Source organism: Helianthus annuus, chromosome 3 (genome assembly GCF_002127325.2).
Source record: "Helianthus annuus cultivar XRQ/B chromosome 3, HanXRQr2.0-SUNRISE, whole genome shotgun sequence".
NCBI classification, from domain to species: Eukaryota; Viridiplantae; Streptophyta; class Magnoliopsida; order Asterales; family Asteraceae; genus Helianthus; species Helianthus annuus.
In genome coordinates, this window is record NC_035435.2 from 64,183,087 (window position 1) to 64,202,658 (window position 19,572).

A 19,572-nucleotide genomic window follows, 5' to 3' on the forward strand; every position below is an offset into this window, starting at 1 on the left:
TACACCTATCCGATACTATACGATACGACACTATACGATACGATAAGATATGATATGATATTATACTACACCTATAGGTTTATACGAGACTTATACTACACTATATGATATGATATGATACTACATCCATAGACCTATACGAGGCCTATACGGGACCTATACGAGACTTATACTATACTATACGATACAATGCTTAACAATGTTTTTTTAAAGTACCTATTAAAGAACTTTGTTAAAACGATAAATATTGTAAAGAAATGTAAAAAAAAAATCTTTATATACGCTACATATAGGCGTATACAAAAAAGATCATTTTACCCCTGGTTTGGACTACATATAGACCCTAAACAAGGTATAGACTTGTACGCAGCGTATAGACCATAGTAGGACACAATCAGAGATTCTCTTGGAAATTGAAAAAAATTGTTGTATGCTGCGTACAGAGTACGTCGCGTATATAAGGGTCCCACTTGGTGTGTAGATAGGCATCAAAGTATGTGAATATATACACCCTATTGTATAGGTTTAATATACACACCCTATTGTATATGTTTGTACTATTCTTTATGGAAATAATCTCGATGGAGATGTTTTTCCTATTTTTTACTAGAATATGTTTAGGAGTAAATTCAAGTTTTGTCCTTTATGTTTAAACCAAATTGCAGGCGCTGTCGTTTAGTGTAAAAGTTGACAAGTTTTGTCCTTAATGTTCTAAAATCTTGCACATTATATCCTTTACGTCAAACCCAGTTAGATTTTTTAGTTAAACATGGTGATGTGCTTTGCACATAAGGGTATTATTGTCATTTCACCTCTTTAGAGACTAAATGTGTAAAAAGAATAAAAAATAAGATATAAATAAAAAAACTAATTAAAAAAACTCCCTATCCCTCCCTCTTCTATCTCTGTCACCTGCCGGAATCACTCACACACAACATCATACAAAAATCTAGGGGTGCTAAAAAATCATTCACACACAAAAAACTCTTTAGTTGCCCTTGGCCTTGCCCCTTTGTTCATTCATAATCCACCCTCCAGACGTAGAAGATGCAGATGCAAATGCCAAACAGAAAACACGCATCTGGGCGCACCATTCTTCAGCCTTGGCCCACAATTCTCTGCCTCCTCTTTCTTTATCGCTCATATCGATTGATTTCATACAGAACCAGGTATGATTTTCAGTTCCCCACAGTTTGTGATTATCATGTTCTCCACTTTGTGAGGTGATTTATGGTGTCAATTGATTGATGTTCTTGCCTGCCTGCCTTAAGTGCTTCTTATATTTGTTCAAATTATATTTTTGTTTATGATTCCCCTTGGTATCATTGTCTTCATCTTTGCTGTCAATTTTCAGTTTCCAGGCAATCATTTTTATAGACTGTTTATGTGAAATTAGGGTTCTGGTATCAATGGAGGTAGTGGTGGTGGTGATTCAGATCTAGTGGTGGTGGGAGATGGGATGTGGCGGCGGTGGGTGTTGGTGGTGGGAGGTGGAGGTGGTGGTGGAAGGTGGTGGTAGTGGGTGAAGAGAGAGAGAGAAAGGAGAGGAGATATTGTTGAGAGAGAGAAGAGATGGAGAGAGATAGTCAGAGAGAGATATTTTAGGTTTTTAATTATTTAAATTTTATTTTTTATTTCGTACCCAATTAGTCCCTTGATTATCAGTTATTTACTTAACAGTCTTTAGGGAGGTAAAATGACAATAACGTCCTTATGTGCAAGGCAAATGACCAGATTTAACCAAAAAATCTAACTGGGTTTGGCCTAAAGGATATAACGTGCAAGATTTTGGAACATTAAGGTCAAAACTTGTCAACTTTTGCGCTAAAGGACAGCGCCTGCAATTTGGTGTAAACGTAAAGGACAAAACTTGTAATTTACTCTATGTTTAGTGATTAGGATTTAGATAAATACATAAATGGTTAATTGTTATATCAATAATATTATAAAGCTTTAAACCTGGTCCATAAAACATAGTTCCAAGGTTGTCGTCAAGGAATAAGAAATGAAATATTACTAGTGGGATTCTCAAATTAGGCATCCTTTTTCGTTTGGTATTTTTTTCGTTTGGTATTAGTTTGTTTTGTTAGGACACTAATACGGTAGACACTCATTGTAGCTTACGATATCAAAAAGCTAATCTACTATGTATACAATTTTGTTTCCAACAAAATTTCTATGAAAAAAACATCAAAAAAATTTAACACACCTGTGCATTCAATTTGATTTTAAGTTACTAAAGAAAAATCAATACGAATGAATTGATAGAGTATATTATTTAATTATAAGGTGTGAAACTGAATCTAAAAAATCCGAACGTTTGAAAGTTATCCGTTGGCAAGGGTCGAAAAACAAAAAAAAAACAAAAACAAAAAAAACAAAAACAAAAAAAAAAACAAAAAAAAAAAAACCTTAAATTAATTATAAAATCCTATTAAAATTCCATTTATTTTTAAAAAAACACAATCTTAAATCCTTTTCCAATATCTTAACAACCTTCATCTTATATAAAAAATGGATCCAAGCCGACAGAACCGCCTCCATTCTTTCTCAACACACCCGCTAATCCCTCAACCCAACCTCCACTCGTATACCCCAAGACACTAATGGATCCGTATTCGTTTGGCGGTTTTAGTCAAGCTCAAAACGCTTGAAAAATGCAATACCATCAACACCACCATGCTATGCAAATGCTATCACAACTATTAGAAATGCCACCGCCCCAACCGCTGACTCAAACCGCACCCGAGCACGATTTCGTTTCTTTAGCTGTAGTCGACGATGTGATACCGGAAACACAACCACAAACCAAGAAGGATAAGAAAGGGAAAAACCGAGCACTAGGAGGAAACCAAGCACAAGCTCAAGAAAATGGAAGTGGAAAGGCATAAAGCATTTCTTGGACTCCAGACGAGTTGGAAGTGCTTGCCTGAGTGTGGGTTAAAGCTTCTATCGGTCCAACTAAAGGTGTAATTTTTAATTTTATTTTTAAATAAAGTAACAAAATTAAGTTTTGTATTTTTATTTCTAAACAATGATTATTTTAAATTTTAATGTGTAGCCAGTAATTGAAAACGTCAAGGCTTTTATAAACAAGTTTGTAAAGAATTTTTCCAATTGATGGAACGGACCCCACATCGACTTGTCCATTTTGTTAGTTCAAAATTTAGAGAGATAAGCGGAAAAATTGGTTTGTTTGTAGGTATATATCAAAATGCATGAAACAATCATCCAAGTGGTAAAAATGATACAAGTGTTTTGTCGTTGGCTTGTCAAATACACCAAGAAACATGGACCATTGAATTACATGAGGCCGTGTGAAACATTGAGAAAATGCCCAAAGTGGAAAGTGGTGCCTAATGATGCATCACAAGTGAAAAGATCTAAAACAAGTGAGTCAGAGAGTTATAATACGGGTAGTTCCGATGCACGTTGTACTATCAATATAAACGATGACTCTGAATTCGAAGATGAAGCTCTAACTCTTGAATCGGAGCGGTCAATTTGAAGGAATCGGGTGCTAAAAAAAAAAGTCACTAAGAAGGCTTCAGGTTCAAAGGGAATGAACTCGAGTGATGTATCAAAACTTGATACAATTCTACAAAAAAAACAAGAAACTGAAGAGTTACGACTCATGAGAACCGACATCGAAAACGTACCAGAAAGAGATTGTGTGGTGATCTGAAAAATGAAGGACAAGATCACCAAGAAACGACTAGGAGGAAGTGATAGTGGGCTTTAGTTTTTTTATACTATGTTTATTTAAATTATGTTTTTATTTTCTAGGCTGTGTAATTTTGTTTAATTAACGAAAACTTTTTATGCTTTATAGAATATAGGTATATAAAAAAATGGAAGAGGGGAAGGGGAAGCACGCCTCATGTTTGGGGAGGATGATGAGATGGCAGGAACGATGATGTGGCGTTGAGGTTGAATGAATTTCCAAGAAACCTGTACAAAAATTATTTCCTTTAAATACACTATTATTGGAATTAATTAGCATGTACAAAATTGAAACTCGTACAACGGAATTAATTAGGATGTACAAAATAGAAATTTGTGTATCATAATTAATGTTGCTTATTGTTGACAATATAGACAATGGATATATAAATGCATGTGTATAGAAACCATCAAAACACAAGACATGGATTTCTTGACATACTTGCCATCATGGCTTCTTCCAGCCGTTGTAATCCTCACCATTTCATGCATCCTCATGTTATGGACGAAGCCATCCAAGGGTGCCTCTGGCCTTAACCTTCCTCCGGGCCCTCCGAGCCTTCCTCTAATCGGGAACTTGCATCAACTTATCGGAAAAAGCTTCCACGAAACGGTATACAAATTAGCCGAAAAATACGGACCCATTATGCATATCCATATGGGTTCCCAACCAGTCGTTGTGATCTCCTCTTCTGCATTGGCGACCGAAGCCTTTAAAACGCATGATCACATACTCGCTAACAGACAGTACTCCAACAATTTGAGACGACTAACGTTCGACTACAATGATATTGCTTGGGCGCCATATGGTGATCATTCAAAGCATATGCGCAGGGTTTTAGTAACCGAGTTTCTAAATTCAAGGATGAGTAAATCGTTTAAAAAGGTGCTCGATATGGAGGTGAAGAGCATGCTTGATAATCTACCGTATGGTACCGAGACAAACCTAAACAAGGTTTTTGGAAACTTTGTTTGTGACTTTACATCCAAGGTTGTTACGGGTAAGAGCTATAGAGATGTAAAGATTAGGGGTAAAACAATGAAAGAGATGCTTGATGAAATGATAATCTTGTTTAGTGGTTCCTTTTCGGAAATATTTCCAAAATACGGTTGGATTTTGGAAGATTTAAGCGGATGGACTCGTAGGGTGGACAAACATATGGCTAACTACAATGACTTGCTTGAGTTGATGATAGATGAGCATTTAGATCATACAAGTGAGGATGAAAAAGATATGATCGATGCATGTAGACCCTTGTTGAACAGGGAAGAAATGAAAGCCATTATGTCGGTAAGTATTATTTACTTGCATTCATTTGTAGAAAAGGAGAAAATTATTGGTATCACATTTTTATGACAATACAGAGATAGGGTAGGGATAGTGTACATTAATCCAGAAGTATGAGAAGTGTATTATAACAATATATATAACACTATATAACACCATATAAACACTGTATAACACTATGTAACACCATATAACACTATGTAACACTATATAGCATTATATAACAAATATAACACTATACATCTATCATAGACATGCTATTAGACAAAATATAGTCTTATAACACCATATAACACTATATAACACCATATAACAGTATGTAACACAGTCTGCAAAAAAGTGTAACACGTGCCAAAAGAAGATCTATTCATTTGGTGTTTTTTTAGTTTTCTTAACTAATATGGGTTTTCCTTTCTATCCTCCGCCTAGAACTTACACATGTGTAAGTTATGTTTAGATCATATTACCTAGAGATATATAGGTAATCGATTGGAAGTTAAAAGAACATATATGAACTAATTGGTTTACCGTTTTGTTTTTCATAAATAACATAAATATTTGTATATAAGACCTATAAGATTATAAAGCATTAGACAATTTTTATTAGATATGTTTCTTCTAATAATATATCATTTTGTAATAAATATCATCGCGTTTAGCTAAATCGTATCGTTTCAGAATGTGTACAATGGAGCGATTGATACAAGTTATCTGACATTGGTGTGGGCAATGTCTGAGATTGTTAAAAATCCTAGAGTCATGCACAAGTTGCAAGACGAAATTCGAAGCAACGCAGGAAACAAAGCTCGACTAGATGAAACAGATACATCAAAGATGACATATCTGAAATATGTGGTAAAGGAGACACTAAGACGGCATGGGCCTTCACCATTTTTGATTCCACGCGATTGCGTAAGCCATATTCAAATCGGTGGGTACGACATCCTCCCTGGGACAAAAGTGTTGATCAATGCATGGGGGATTGCAAAAGATCCGAAAGTCTGGACAGAAAACGCAAACGAGTTCCATCCTGATCGGTTTGAAAATCATGTGTTGGAGCAGTTTCACATGGTACCATTTGGAGGGGGAAGAAGGGCCTGCCCAGGGTATAACTTTGCCACTTTAAACATTGAGGTGGTGCTAGCAAACCTTCTTTACAGCATAGACTGGAAACTTCCACCAGGACTTACACTTGAAGATTTCAACATGGAAGAAGAAGGTTCCTTACTTGTTACTAAGAAAACACCTCTTTACCTTGTGCCCATCAAGCACAATACACAAGCTTAGTAATTTCATTTCATGTTTTTCCGTGTATTTGATGATGTATTTTTACTTTACCTTTATGTTTTATAGTTATATATCCTTTATGTAAATGTGTTTGTACGTACATTTACAAGTATAAGTTAAATAACATGAAAATGTTGTTGGAAAAAATAAAGAACCAAAATTGAAACTTTTTATAACTGGACCATGTTCCATTTTCATCTAAATCACTAACTCACTTAAAATGTATCATTAACTCCCATGGAGGATTTTTACAATTCTCAAACCTCATGACGATTTCGACACTTTCCCATTTATTCTTTTGTTTTTTAATTTTATAAAATTTACTTTTATCTTTAAATAAAAATAATTATAAATAAAACACATATACATATATACACACACATTTATGTATTTACACACTTATTTTTTATATTTTCTGTTTTACCTTTAAAAAAAAAATAATAATAAATGAATCATGTTTGGTTCAACGGGAGAGGCGAGTGGTACTAATGTTTAGTATGACGGGTCGACTAGGGGAGATAAGGTACGAGTGTCGAGATAGACGGGGTGGTTGAGGGGGCACTGGTGGTGGTGGTGGTGGTGGTGGTGGTGGTGGTGGTGGTGGTGGTGATGGAGGTGGATGTGAAGAAGAGAGAATTATAGAAGAGAAAGAGTGTGTATGGTGTGTGTATACAGTGCCGGAGCTTGAACGAAAACTCAGTGGGGGTGGACTTTGAAAATTCAAATCGATGGGGGCCGAACTCTTAAAAAAGATAATATTTTACACTTAAAATAATCATAAGTTTGGTAAAATTATCATTACGAGCGAAAAATCGATGGGGGCCGGAGATAAAGCTTCGGCAATCTGTGTATATATATTTAATTATAATTGGGTGTGTATATGTATATATATTATACTTAATTTATTACTTTTTTTTTTGTTTTTAAAGGTACAAAAAAAAATTAAACATACAGGACGAACTGTTAAAAAGTTATCTGGCCTCCAACCGAAAAGGAAAAGATCATTCCAACTGCCCCTAAATTTCCAAAGGGAGTTCTCAAGAACTTCAAATTCAGGGTATATGATCCAAAGATGGGTGAAGCCATAACTGTGACTGAGGAAACTCCATATTGTCTAGCTGATACTTTGGATCTAATAAGTTTTCATGAAGAAGATTTAGATGTCTTGAGCAGGAATCAGATACGTACAAATGAGAAATATGAGATATGTGTGAAGTCATGAACGAGTGCAGTGGCAAATGTGATTGGTGCTAAGTTGTACGTGGATGCAGTTGATCAACCAGGAGCAGATACAGCTGTTGGATCTTTTACTTGAAGAACAATAATGTTATAAACCTAGGGGGAGATTATTGGGCCCTTGAAGGTTTATATATTATTAGTATTTAGTGATTTGGGCTAAATTGTTAGTTAAGTGTTTTGGGCTTGTAACTTGGGCTTGGGGGATAGGGTTTAGGGGGAGTGTTGGGCTTAGCTCCCCTATAAATACATGTCTTAGCATACTTTTTTAGGTTGTTGATTCTGTTGTGTTTTGCTGAAACTTGTATTAGACAGTTCATATTGTATGCCAGTTGAAGTTTTGATTATCTTGATCATCTCCATTATTTTACCTCTTGTTCTAGAATTAAGTTTGATTGTATGATTCCACCATTCAATCAAACTAGTTGTGATATTGTTGAATTGATCCGTTTTCGGGACTTACAAAGTCGGGTATTGTATCCGCGAGAAACATTGTTGTTTTTTATAGACTAACTCACTAACCCGTTACACTCTTACTTTAAGTATAACCCCCCCCCCCCCACACACACACACTTTAATTATACTCGTGAATCTACAAATATGTCTACCATGAAGACTTGAACTCTTAGCTTTAAGACAAAGGACACCTTGGCTTCACACCTTGATACTACTAAATTACAAGATCTTTGGTAATCGTTTGGTTAGCAAAACAAGTTTTGTTTGATTGTAAAAATAAGAGTTAATTACTGTTTTCTTCCCTGTGGTTTGTCAAAAATCACTATTTCAGTCCATTAGTTTAAAAATTGCGATTTCAGTCCCTGTGGTTTTACTTTCGTAACCATTTCAGTCCACCTCGTAACCATTTCAGTCCCTGTACTAACAGAATAAATGGATTGAAATGGTTATGAAAGTGAAACCACATGGACTAAAATGGTTACGAAAGTGAAACCACATGGACTGAAATCGCAATTTTTAAATTAGTGGATTGAAATAGTGATTTTTGACAAACCACTGGGACGAAAACAGTAATTAACTCTGAAAATAAAAATTCGAAAGGTGTTTCTGAACTAAACTACTGTGAACCTAATTCACAATTTAACTACAAAACAAGAAATAAACATAACTCAAGAATACTGTGAACCGATTTTAGGCTTGATAACATAACAAGTACAACTCGTAATGAAACGATCCATACTAATCCACTATGCTGGCATAACTTCTTTATAGGCACTAACAGGCAATTGTTCAATTGTTCGTTTCCCTAAATAAAGTATCTTAGGTTGGAATTGATACACTTGTGTGATTGTCATGATTCTTTTTTTTTTTTCTTCAAACAATGTAAACACAAAACTCATTATAAACAAGTTTAAGTATTCTATCAAACAATTATATGTTTGACTAAATTTAATACACATGACATTAATCTATACTTCCAGTTCTAACCATAAGGTCTTGGGGTGTAATCTAACTTCATTGGGGTTAAAGATGATATGACAAATTAACATGTCTTTCAAACCACTTCTTCCCTATGTTAAGGGGTGTTAAACCTCTCTTGGTTAACATGTAAACTTAGAAAAAAAAAGAATAAGAAATTAATATTTTTTTATTATCAATGTTTATTTTAGCTAACAAGTATATTATTGTTATTTGTTTTGTATTTTATTTAAATATTTATTATTTAATATTAAAATAATTAAAAAAATAGTGGATGATGTAGAGTTATAAAGGTTAAACCATTTTCTTTGAATAAGGTGAAGTAAAAAGGGAAAAAACAGGTAATGCAACGCTTATATAGAGTTACAAAAGATTAAGGTATACTTTATGGTCTAATATCTCCTTTCTTTTATTATTATAGTTAATTAGTTTTTTTTCTTTTAAAAAAAATTAGTTTTTTTTCTTTCGGTTTCCTACCTGGCAGCCCAAGTTCACTTAAAACCTAGCCCATCAACTTATGAACTTTCTATTGTTTTAATCCATGTGCAGTCTTCTGCCCTTCTCAATTCAATTACCTAAATACATAAAAACAAAGTTGTTTGAGTCCAAGATCAAAAAGTTTAACGCTCCGAGTCCCTAACCGCTCGAATTGAAGTGTTTGGTATCTAATTTCGCAGCTTTCTCGTTGAATCGCGGAAACCCTAATGTATGCGTACCATTGGTAAGATCAGGGGCTATCCAGGGGTATCCAACTTAAAGCAAAAACCCTAATCGATCCGAATTTCTCGGGCGATCCACGGCGGCATGGATTCAGAAGAATGGGAACAACCACGTAATCGGAAAGGGAAACGTAATGATCGTCAGGCTCAAGGTAATAATAAGGTTTTATCGAAGTTTTTCGTTTCAAATCTTCCCCCGAAGTGTTCTTCGCAAGATTTAAAAGAGGTGCTGGGTAGTTTTGGTCGTTATGAAGGTTCCTATATCGCTAGAAAGCTGGATAAATGGGGTAAGAGGTTTGCTTTCGTATCGTTTTCCGATGTGAAAGATGTCAAACGGTTGGGAGACGAGTTATCGGATGTATGGATCGGGTCGTATAAGTTGTTTATTGCGATTGCTCGGTTTGTGGATGGTGAGAAAGTAGATAGGCCGGATTCTGTTAATAGGAGGACGGCGACGTCGGCTCCTGTCAATAGCCATGCTAACCCTAGTGGTCATGAAAATCCTGTTTCTGAAGGATCCGATGGGAATGGAGGTGTTAATGCTTCAGTTGGTAACGGGCGCTCCTTTGTCGATTCTTTGTTAAATCGGAATAAAGTGGATGTGATTAAGGTGGATGATTCGGTGGAACGGTTTTCTCATTGGAGGGATTGTGCTCTTACGGGTAGGGTGGTGAATTTTCACACGTTAACTTCCTTGAAAAAGTTGATTCGGACGTGTGGATGGAGATCTTTAGACATAAAGTATCTGGGAGGTCTTTCAGTGGTGTTGGTTTTCTACGACAGTGGGGATAGGGATGTTTTCCTGAATTATAAAGATACTTGGTCCAAATGGTTTGAGTTCTTAGACGTTTGGTCTGACAATGCAAGTGTGGAGGAGGGGAGGATTGCTTGGTTCCAAGTTTATGGGATTCCGGCTCAGTTGGCGCTAGACGGGGTGTTCGATTTGATTGGCAGCAGGTTTGGTAAGGTGGTACAATCGGCTTCTTTATCAGGTGATGACAATAACTTTTCATATGCTCTAATCGGTGTGTTGAGTAAAGAGTGCAAACGGATTGCGGATCGGGTGGACATTAATTGGAGGGGAAGAATTTTTAAAGTGTGGGTGGATGAAGATTTAGGGGAATGGATGCCGGAATGTGTAGCGGAGGATGAAGAGGATGACGGTTCGGTGTTACCAGAGGAGGATAAGTGTCATGATAATATTGTGCAGGATGATGTTAATACTGTGAACCGTGAAGAGGGAGAATGTTCTCAAGCTAACGATGTTTCAGTCGGGGATTTCGATGGTAATGGTTTGGATGGTTGTGCGAATGATATTCCTAACGAGGTGGTCAGCGAGCCTTCGAATGTACATGATTTTTCTAATGAGGTGCTGGTTGAGAATGATAATGTTGATAATATAAGTGCTCCTGTGTTGAAAGGCACGGGACGTAAGAAGTTTAGACGGAAGTCATTGGTTACTAATCGGAGTGGGGGTAGCGGTTCTAGTGAGCGACCTAAGAAGCGACCAAGGGAGAATAACGATATGTTTGATATTGATAGGCTTATTGGTGTTTTGCATGTTCCTGCGGAGGTGTCTAGGGGTAATGAGTCAGGTGATGAAGGTGTGTTCTTAACACCGGATCTTAATAAAGGGTTGTCTTCTAATACGGCGGTGGCTAGCAACATCGAGGAAGAGGCTCTGGAGCCTTCGATGACTTGTAGTGCGGTCGATCCTTTGCAACACCAAGGTCCTATTGATGTGGAGTTGGAGAAGACCACTGAATTAAGTAAGGTGTTAGGTGTTGGAATTTGCAAGATTTTGTTTCTAATGTTAAAGAGGTTCTTGTTTCCGAAGGTTATCAAGTAGGTGTTCAATGAATGTTTTGTCATTGAACATTCGTGGGTTAGGGGTTTCAAGCAAAGCTGATTGGATTCGTGGTCTTCGGGTCCATCATGAGGTTAGTTTTATTGTTTTACAAGAGACGCAATATGTTTCTATGGATTCGGTGGATGTGGGGCGGTTCTGGGGTTATGGTGACCATTCTTTTGATTGGGTTCCGTCGTCTGGAAGGTCGGGTGGGTTACTATCGATCTGGGATTCTCAAGTCTTTACTATGGAAAGGGTGGTCAAGAATAATAATTGGCTTTTAGTGTCGGGAACTGTGAAAGGAAAGAGTAGTTTGTTTCATTTTCTAAATGTTTATTCTCCTCAGAATTTAGTCTCTAAACGAGCGCTTTGGAGGGAAATTTGTAGCCTGATCGGGGAGGGTAATGGGAGGTGGATTGTGGCAGGTGATTTTAATTCGGTTAGGTGTGCCGAGGATAGGCGGAATTCTGTGTTTAATGTGGGCGAGGCTAATGAGTTTAACGATTTTATTGATGAATCAAATCTTCATGAGTACTCCTTGAAAGGGAGGCGTTTTACGTTTGTTGCAGGGAATAAATTGAGCCGCATTGACTGAATTTTTGTTAATTGGGAGTTCTTTATGGATTGGCCGTGTTCGGAATATATTGCTCTCGAAAGGAACAAGCCGGATCATAGCCCGTTGGTTTTGAAAATCGGACCTACCAAGAATTTTGGACCCAAACCGTTTAGGTTTTTCAACTCTTGGCTTGGTAGAGAAGACTTTGGGACGTTGGTTAAGAAGACGATTGATGATGGCTCGTTTCATGGGACTCCGGACGCGAGGTTATTGTCTAAATTCAAGGTATTGCGAGATGCTATCTCTAGATGGGTGATTGACTGTAAAGCCAAAGAAAAGGTGGAAAGGGTTATATTGGAGCAAGAGATGAGAGTTTTGGATCAAACTATGGAGGATCGGGATTTGCTGGAAGAAGAGGCTTGGTCATTAAGCGAAGTCAAAAGACGGCTAGGCAAGTTGGATAATCTTGGTTATCGGGACTTGAAGCAAAAGGCGCGGTGTGTCACACCCCCAAAATCCACCCGCGGAGTACTACCGCTTGGAGGCGTGACTGACCAGGATCCAGCCACCAATCATACTGAACAAGCATATAAACAGTTATAAAAGTTTAACCAATACGATTGGTGTTTCAAACAAACAAAGTTTAAGTTGCAAGCGGAAGCATAAGTTTAAAGTTATAACATAAGTTCAAATGTTTCTCAAATAGGACATGGCACGCAGCAATCCGTGTCCCACAACGACTCTCCTTTATGCAAGCTCCAGCTGAGTACCTATGGTCCTGCAAAGCATGTAGTAACGAGTCAACAACTAGTTGAGTGAGTTCACAGTGGGTGTTCGTTTTAGTTGTTTCGAAAACGGTTTCCTTTATCCGGCATCCTGCCGTGGGGGTTACCCCATAGTTTAAAAACGTGACTTGTTCATTCCCAGTTACTCCGGCACTCCAGCCGTGGGGGCTACCCCATGTTAGTTATCAGGCATTTCGGCCGTGGGGGCTACCCCATGCGTACACTAGACTCGTTACCATATCGACTGCTGACTGTAGTCATGTTTATGTGCCCTGAAAACCATCAATGTCTATCATCATTGACGTGCCCCAGATCCATTAGTTCACGCCCGTCCTCTGCGGCACGGTGTGAGGTTTGTCAGACCTAAATAGCGCTATCTAACTAATGACCCGCTCGCCATTGGCCCGGCGATTAAGTCGATACAAAAAGGAGGGACTTCGTGATAGAGTTTTAGTCTAGTACGAGTTATCCGTCCATCCGGACGAGGAATCACATTCCTGAACCATAGCCGTCCTACCCAAGGAGGACGAGGAATCCACGTTCCTTTACCCCGTTCCCAACCCAGGGAATCCCATGCTTTGTAGAGGGTGTGAACTCACCTTGGTTTGCTCGGTAGTAACACAGAAAGTCAATCAAATTGCAGGTAATCAATTAGGTCCTATCACAGATATTATTCGTATCAGATTCAAGCCAAGCAGTGCACGAATGTTCAACACGTATGGCAAACACGTTTAACAGCTCACAGTATTTTCAATTAACAGTAGTACATTCGGCTCATAAGTTCAGTCCAACTACTTAAGCCCAAAACACGTAATAGCAGTTAACACAGAAGTCCACAAGGCCGGCCCATTAACCATGGCCCGTAACTAAGCAAGTCCAATAAGCGTGGTCTCGAGTCGCAACCGGACTCGCAAGCATGGTCTCGAGTCATGCTGTTTGTGTTGATCATGGATGGTTGCGAGTCGCAACCTATGTCGCAACCGTGGTCTCGGCTGATCATGCTAAGGTCTCGAGTCGCAACGGGACTCGTAACCTGTGTCGCAACCTGTGGTCTCGGCTTGTCATGTTATGGTTGCGAGTCGTAACCAGGTGTTCTCGACTCGCAACTGGTGTCGCAACGTGGAGGTTTCGAGTCGCAACCAGGGGTCTCGACTCCCCAACAGTTGCTGATTCTGCACAGTTGTACTATCCAATAGAATTTGAATGTCATGCAACACAAATATTGTACTATCCACTAAAACATGTTTTGTTGTCTAACAATTCATGAAATCAGATCAAACAAGCAGAATTCAAACATTCAAGGCACATTCAAGTTGTTCTTCATGTTCTCCAAACATTCAAACACATATTCACCATGTTCAACCCTTGTTCAAGCAAAAATCATGGACTAAAACTCACTAATATGCACCCTATTATAACAAGCATATTCATTTGATGGTTTCAATCCTCACACATGCAAACCGATTTCATAAATTCCCTTATTCAAACACTATCATGAACACAACCTTCTAGCATAAACAAGTCATTCGGATTTAAACCCATACAAAGCCGATTATAATATTTCATCATCTCACAATATCATTATTTGACAACAAACAACTATTTTCTATCTAGCAAACATCTTTATCATAGATAGACAATCATCAAGCCAACACATATTATCATTCAACCTCATTACACATCAACAACAAACCGAAATACACTATGAGTCACTAACCGGTTAAGAGGTAGGAAAGGTGAACTCTAATGTCGATTTCCAAGCTTGAACCGAAGATCCTAGTGCCAACCGATTGGATCCGAGAATGGGGGAGTGTGCTTGTGTTCTTAGGGTTTTAGTAGGAGAGTGTGTAGAGGAGGGTGAGTGTGTTTGTCCAAAGAGTGGTAAGGTTGACAAGGAGTATGGTATATATACTAGTTCCACATGATTCACCCTAAAGGGCTTACAAAACCGGTTAAAGGAGGTCACGGCCCAAAGGCCCAAGTCGGTCACTATTCACTCGAGACCTCATGGTCTCGAGTCGGGTCCTTGTCCTCTCGAGTTGGGTTTTCGGCTTACATATACACATACATATATGCATACAAACACAACACATAATCACATAAACTTCACATTTATTATTAAGTTAACCAGTTAGCTAGTCACATAGCGTTCAAGCATGTTACATCAAGACACAACGAAAGGTTCTAAGTTTCGGGTTGTCACATCATCCCCAAGTTGAAAGAAATTTCGTCCCGAAATTTGATGGCACTCACTAAGGAAGCTAGTTAAGTTGTATGGTTTTCCCGGTTATCCTGGGGTGTCACATCCACCCCCCGTTGATCTGGAATTTCGTCCCGAAATTCCGTAGCTTCAGCCTCAGTAGCGGTTGTACTGTTCTCAAACAGTTGGGGATACTTTTGTTTCATCCGATCTTCGCGCTCCCAGGTGAACTCTGGGCCGCGACGTGAGTTCCAACGAACTCGAACGAGAGGTATTCTAGTGCTCTTGAGGACCTTAACATCCCGGTCCGTGATTTCGACTGGTTCTTCGACGAATTTCAACTGTTCGTCGATCGTGAGTTCCTTCAGAGGAACTACGTGGGTCTCATCTGACAGACACTTCTTCAGATTCGACACATGGAAAACGTTGTGAACTGCACCGAGTTCTGCTGGTAGGTTCAGTCTGTAGGCCACCTTGCCTATTTTCTCAATGATTTCAAAAGGTCCAACGTATCGTGGGTTGATTTTGCCTCGTTTACCAAAACGAACCACACCCTTCCAGGGTGAAACTTTGAGTAATACCCGCTCCCCAACCTGGAGCTCAAGTGGTTTCCTGCCCTTATCGGCGTAGGCCTTCTGACGGTCTCGAGCGGCCGCCATGCGTTGTCGTATTTGAGCAATCCGCTCAGTAGTGTCTACCACATGTTCTGGACCAGTGATTTGACTATCCCCCACCTCTGCCCAACAGAGAGGTGACCGGCATTTACGTCCGTACAATGCCTCGAACGGAGCAGCTTTAATGCTGGTGTGGTAGCTGTTATTATACGAAAATTCCACGAGTGGCAGATGCCTTTCCCAGCTGTTGCCAAAGTCGATTACACAAGCGCGAAGCATGTCTTCTAAGGTCTGGATAGTGCGTTCGGACTGCCCGTCCGTCTGTGGGTGATACGCTGTGCTCATATCTAGACGTGAGCCAAAAGACTTGTGCATTGCCTGCCACAGTTCCGAAGTAAAACGTGCATCTCGGTCAGAGATGATAGAGGTGGGCACCCCGTGCCTCGAAACAACTTCCTTGAGGTATATTTCCGCTAAAGTGGAGAATTTATCTGTTTCCTTAATTGCCAAGAAGTGTGCGGACTTCGTGAGTCGATCCACGATCACCCAGATAGTATCGTTTCCGCGCTGTGATCTAGGTAGGCCAGTAACGAAATCCATGGAAATTTGCTCCCATTTCCATTGTGGTATCTCTGGTTGTTGGAGTAGGCCTGAGGGTTTCTGATATTCCGTCTTGACTCGCGCACAAGTCAAACACTTGCTGACATAAGTTGCTATGTGGGCCTTCATGCTAGGCCACCAATACGTAGTTTTAATATCGTGGTACATCTTGTCCGAACCAGGGTGTACCGAGTAGCGAGATTTGTGTGCTTCATCCATCACAAGTTCTCGTAAGTCGCCATAGAGTGGGACCCAAATGCGTCCTGTTACGTAGTAAGCACCGTCTTCCTTCTGTTCTAAGCGTTGTCTTGACCCGCGTAGGGCTTCAGCTCTAACGTTTTCTGGTTTCAGTGCTTCTATCTGAGCAGCTCGTATTTGCGAAGGTAGACTAGAATGGATCGTGAGTTGTAGAGCTCTTACGCGCTTAGGCGCAGTGTCCTTTCGACTTAGGGCGTCAGCCACAACATTGGCCTTGCCCGGGTGATACCTGATGGAGCACTCGTAGTCGTTCAGTAATTCGACCCATCGTCGTTGCCGCATATTCAGTTCCTTCTGCTTGAATATGTGCTCTAGGCTCCTGTGGTCGGTGTAGATGGCGCACTTGGTTCCGTACAGGTAATGCCGCCATAGTTTAAGTGCGAAAACAACAGCTCCCAGCTCCAAATCGTGTGTAGTGTAGTTCTTCTCATGAACCTTGAGTTGTCGTGAGGCGTAAGCTATGACCTTATCTCGTTGCATCAATACACAACCAAGACCTTGAATTGATGCATCACAATAAACCACAAAATCTTCTGTGCCCTCTGGCAGTGAAAGGATAGGTGCACTACAAAGTCTATCCTTTAGATGCTGAAAAGCTAACTCTTGTGCATCTCCCCAATGATAGGCAACGCCTTTCTGTGTCAGCGAGGTGAGAGGCTGTGCGATCTTAGAAAAATCCTTAATGAATCTCCTGTAGTAACCTGCCAATCCCAAGAATTGGCGAATTTCCTTTGGTGTACGAGGCGCAGGCCAGTTCCTAATAGAATCCACTTTGGATGGATCAACGTGAATCCCATCCTTGTTCACCACATGGCCTAGGAAATGGACCTCTCGAAGCCAGAAGTCGCATTTCGAGAATTTTGCGTAAAGCTGTTCCTTCCGAAGTAGTTCCAGAATAAGCCGCAGATGCTGTTCGTGCTCCTCTTTACTCTTAGAATAGATCAGGATGTCGTCGATGAAGACTATAACGAATTTGTCCAGGTAAGGCTTGCACACACGGTTCATCAAATCCATGAAAACTGCGGGTGCGTTCGTCAGCCCAAACGGCATGACCAAAAACTCATAGTGCCCATATCAAGTTCTAAAGGCTGTCTTAGAGACATCCTCTTCTCGAACTCTCAATTGGTGATATCCCGATCTCAGATCGATCTTTGAATAGTAGCTCGACCCCTGCAACTGGTCGAACAAGTCGTCAATGCGCGGTAGAGGATAACGATTCTTCACAGTTACCTTGTTGAGTTCACGATAGTCGATACACATTCTGAAGGTACCGTCCTTCTTCTTCACAAATAGTACTGGAGCTCCCCAGGGCGATGAGCTAGGACGAATGAAACCCTTGTCCAAGAGTTCTTGTAGTTGCGTGGAGAGTTCTTCCAACTCTGATGGAGCTAAACGATAAGGTGCACGGGCTACAGGCGCAGCTCCAGGAGCTAGTTCAATCTGAAACTCGACTTGGCGATGGGGCGGAAGACCAGGTAATTCCTCAGGGAATACCTCAGGATAGTCACGTACAACTGGAAAATCTTCTAGCTTCTTCTCTTTCTCTGTGGTATCAGTAACTAGAGCCAAAATCGCAGTGTGGCCCTTCCGTAAGCACTTCTGGGCCTTAAGAAGGGAGATGATGTTCTCAACAGCACTTCTCTTGTCGCCACGAATCATGAGAGGTTCACTACCTAAACCAGGAATACGAACGATCTTCTCGTTGCAAAGAATCTCTGCTCGGTGTTGGGATAACCAATCCATCCCAATAACAACGTCGAAACTACCCAAGACGATAGGAATAAGGTCAATAGGGAAGGTCTGGTTAGCGAGAATAAGTGGGCAACCCTTGACTACGTGCGAGGCCTCCAAGCTCTTACCATTGGCTAGCTCTACTGTGTGCTTGTTGCTCAGGGGTGTTGGAATATGCTTAAGCATCTTACTAACTTCTAGTGACACATAGCTAGTATCGGCACCCGAATCAAATAAGACTGTAACATAAAAGTCGTCGAGAAGGAACTTACCCGTCACCACGTTGGGATCATTCCTTGCTTCACCTTGACCAATCACGAACACTCGTCCCCTAGCACCATTGTTGTTGTTGTGGTTCCCATTGTTACCATTCCCCTGATTGTTGTTGTTGTTGTTCTGGTTCAGTTGGGGACAATCTTTCTTGAAGTGGCCTTCAGCTCCACACTGAAAGCATCCTTTGTTGTTACCCTGTTGCTGTCGCTGGTTCTGTTGAGGTTGCTGACGATTCTGATTGGCGGGGTATGCGCTCCTGCAATCCTTTGCAACATGACCAGGCTTGTTGCACCGATGACAGTTGCCCCTGGTGCATGGTCCACTTTGGTGTAGGTTGCAACGATTGCATTTGGGGTGATTCCCCCTGTACCCACCATGACTTTGACCACCAGACGATTGCTGACTGGGGCTCTTGTGGTCGTCAGTCTTTCTCTGCTGAGACTGAGATTGCACAGAAGTTGAACCCTTGCTTGAAGTTCCATCCCATTTCCGTTTGTCCCCACTAGAAGTACCAGAAGTAGTTGCAGCACCTATGCGCTTGGGTAACTTGTTCTGCTCCACCGCTTGATCAGTGAGACGGTGAGCCAATTGAACAACCTGCTGGATAGTAGTCAAGTTTGCTGAAGTCACATGGCTTTGGATCTCTGGCACCAAGCCCTTGAGATAAAGTTCAATTCGCTTATACGGAGGGTCCACCATAGTAGGACACAACAGGGCAAGCTCATGCGATCTCTTAGTGTACGCCTCAATTTCTGACCCCGTCATCTTGAGATTGTAGAACTCATCTTCCAGCTTATGGATGTCATCGCGACTGCAGTATTCCTCCCTGATCATTTCCTTGAAATTCTCCCATGGGGTGGCGTTGGCAGCAACCAACCCCAACATCTGCACTTGAGCATTCCACCACGTGAGGGCCAAACCCTCGAGAGTGCCAGTAGCATACTTCACCCTGCGCGCTTCAGGGCATTCGCACATTTCGAACACAGACTCTAGTTTCTCAAACCAGTGTAGGAGACCTA

General features: G+C 40.3%; 2 protein-coding genes across 2 annotated transcripts; both read left to right on the top strand.

The window, feature by feature from the left end:
* Nucleotides 1-875: 875 nt before the first annotated feature.
* On the top strand, nucleotides 876-6,453 carry LOC110929409 (eupatolide synthase-like). Its single transcript, XM_022172560.2, has 3 exons — nucleotides 876-1,169; nucleotides 3,833-5,014; nucleotides 5,690-6,453. The coding sequence occupies exons 2-3, from the start codon at nucleotides 4,118-4,120 to the stop codon at nucleotides 6,296-6,298; spliced, it is 1,506 nt and encodes a 501-aa protein (XP_022028252.2). The 5' UTR covers nucleotides 876-1,169; nucleotides 3,833-4,117; the 3' UTR covers nucleotides 6,299-6,453.
* Nucleotides 6,454-11,543: 5,090 nt separating this feature from the next.
* LOC110931837 lies at nucleotides 11,544-12,131 on the top strand. Its single transcript, XM_022175210.1, has one exon. It carries the CDS (start codon nucleotides 11,544-11,546, stop codon nucleotides 12,129-12,131), a length of 588 nt encoding a protein of 195 aa, XP_022030902.1.
* The last annotated feature ends 7,441 nt before the right edge of the window (nucleotides 12,132-19,572 follow it).

Bases quoted from the DNA above. Each gene is read 5' to 3' on its own strand.
- LOC110929409 (XM_022172560.2), top strand. From the start codon at position 4,118: ATGTGTATAGAAACCATCAAAACACAAGACATGGATTTCTTGACATAC. The intron at 5,015-5,689 runs GTAAGTATTATT...GTATCGTTTCAG, and splicing joins AAATGAAAGCCATTATGTCG to AATGTGTACAATGGAGCGAT.
- LOC110931837 (XM_022175210.1), top strand. From the start codon at position 11,544: ATGAATGTTTTGTCATTGAACATTCGTGGGTTAGGGGTTTCAAGCAAA.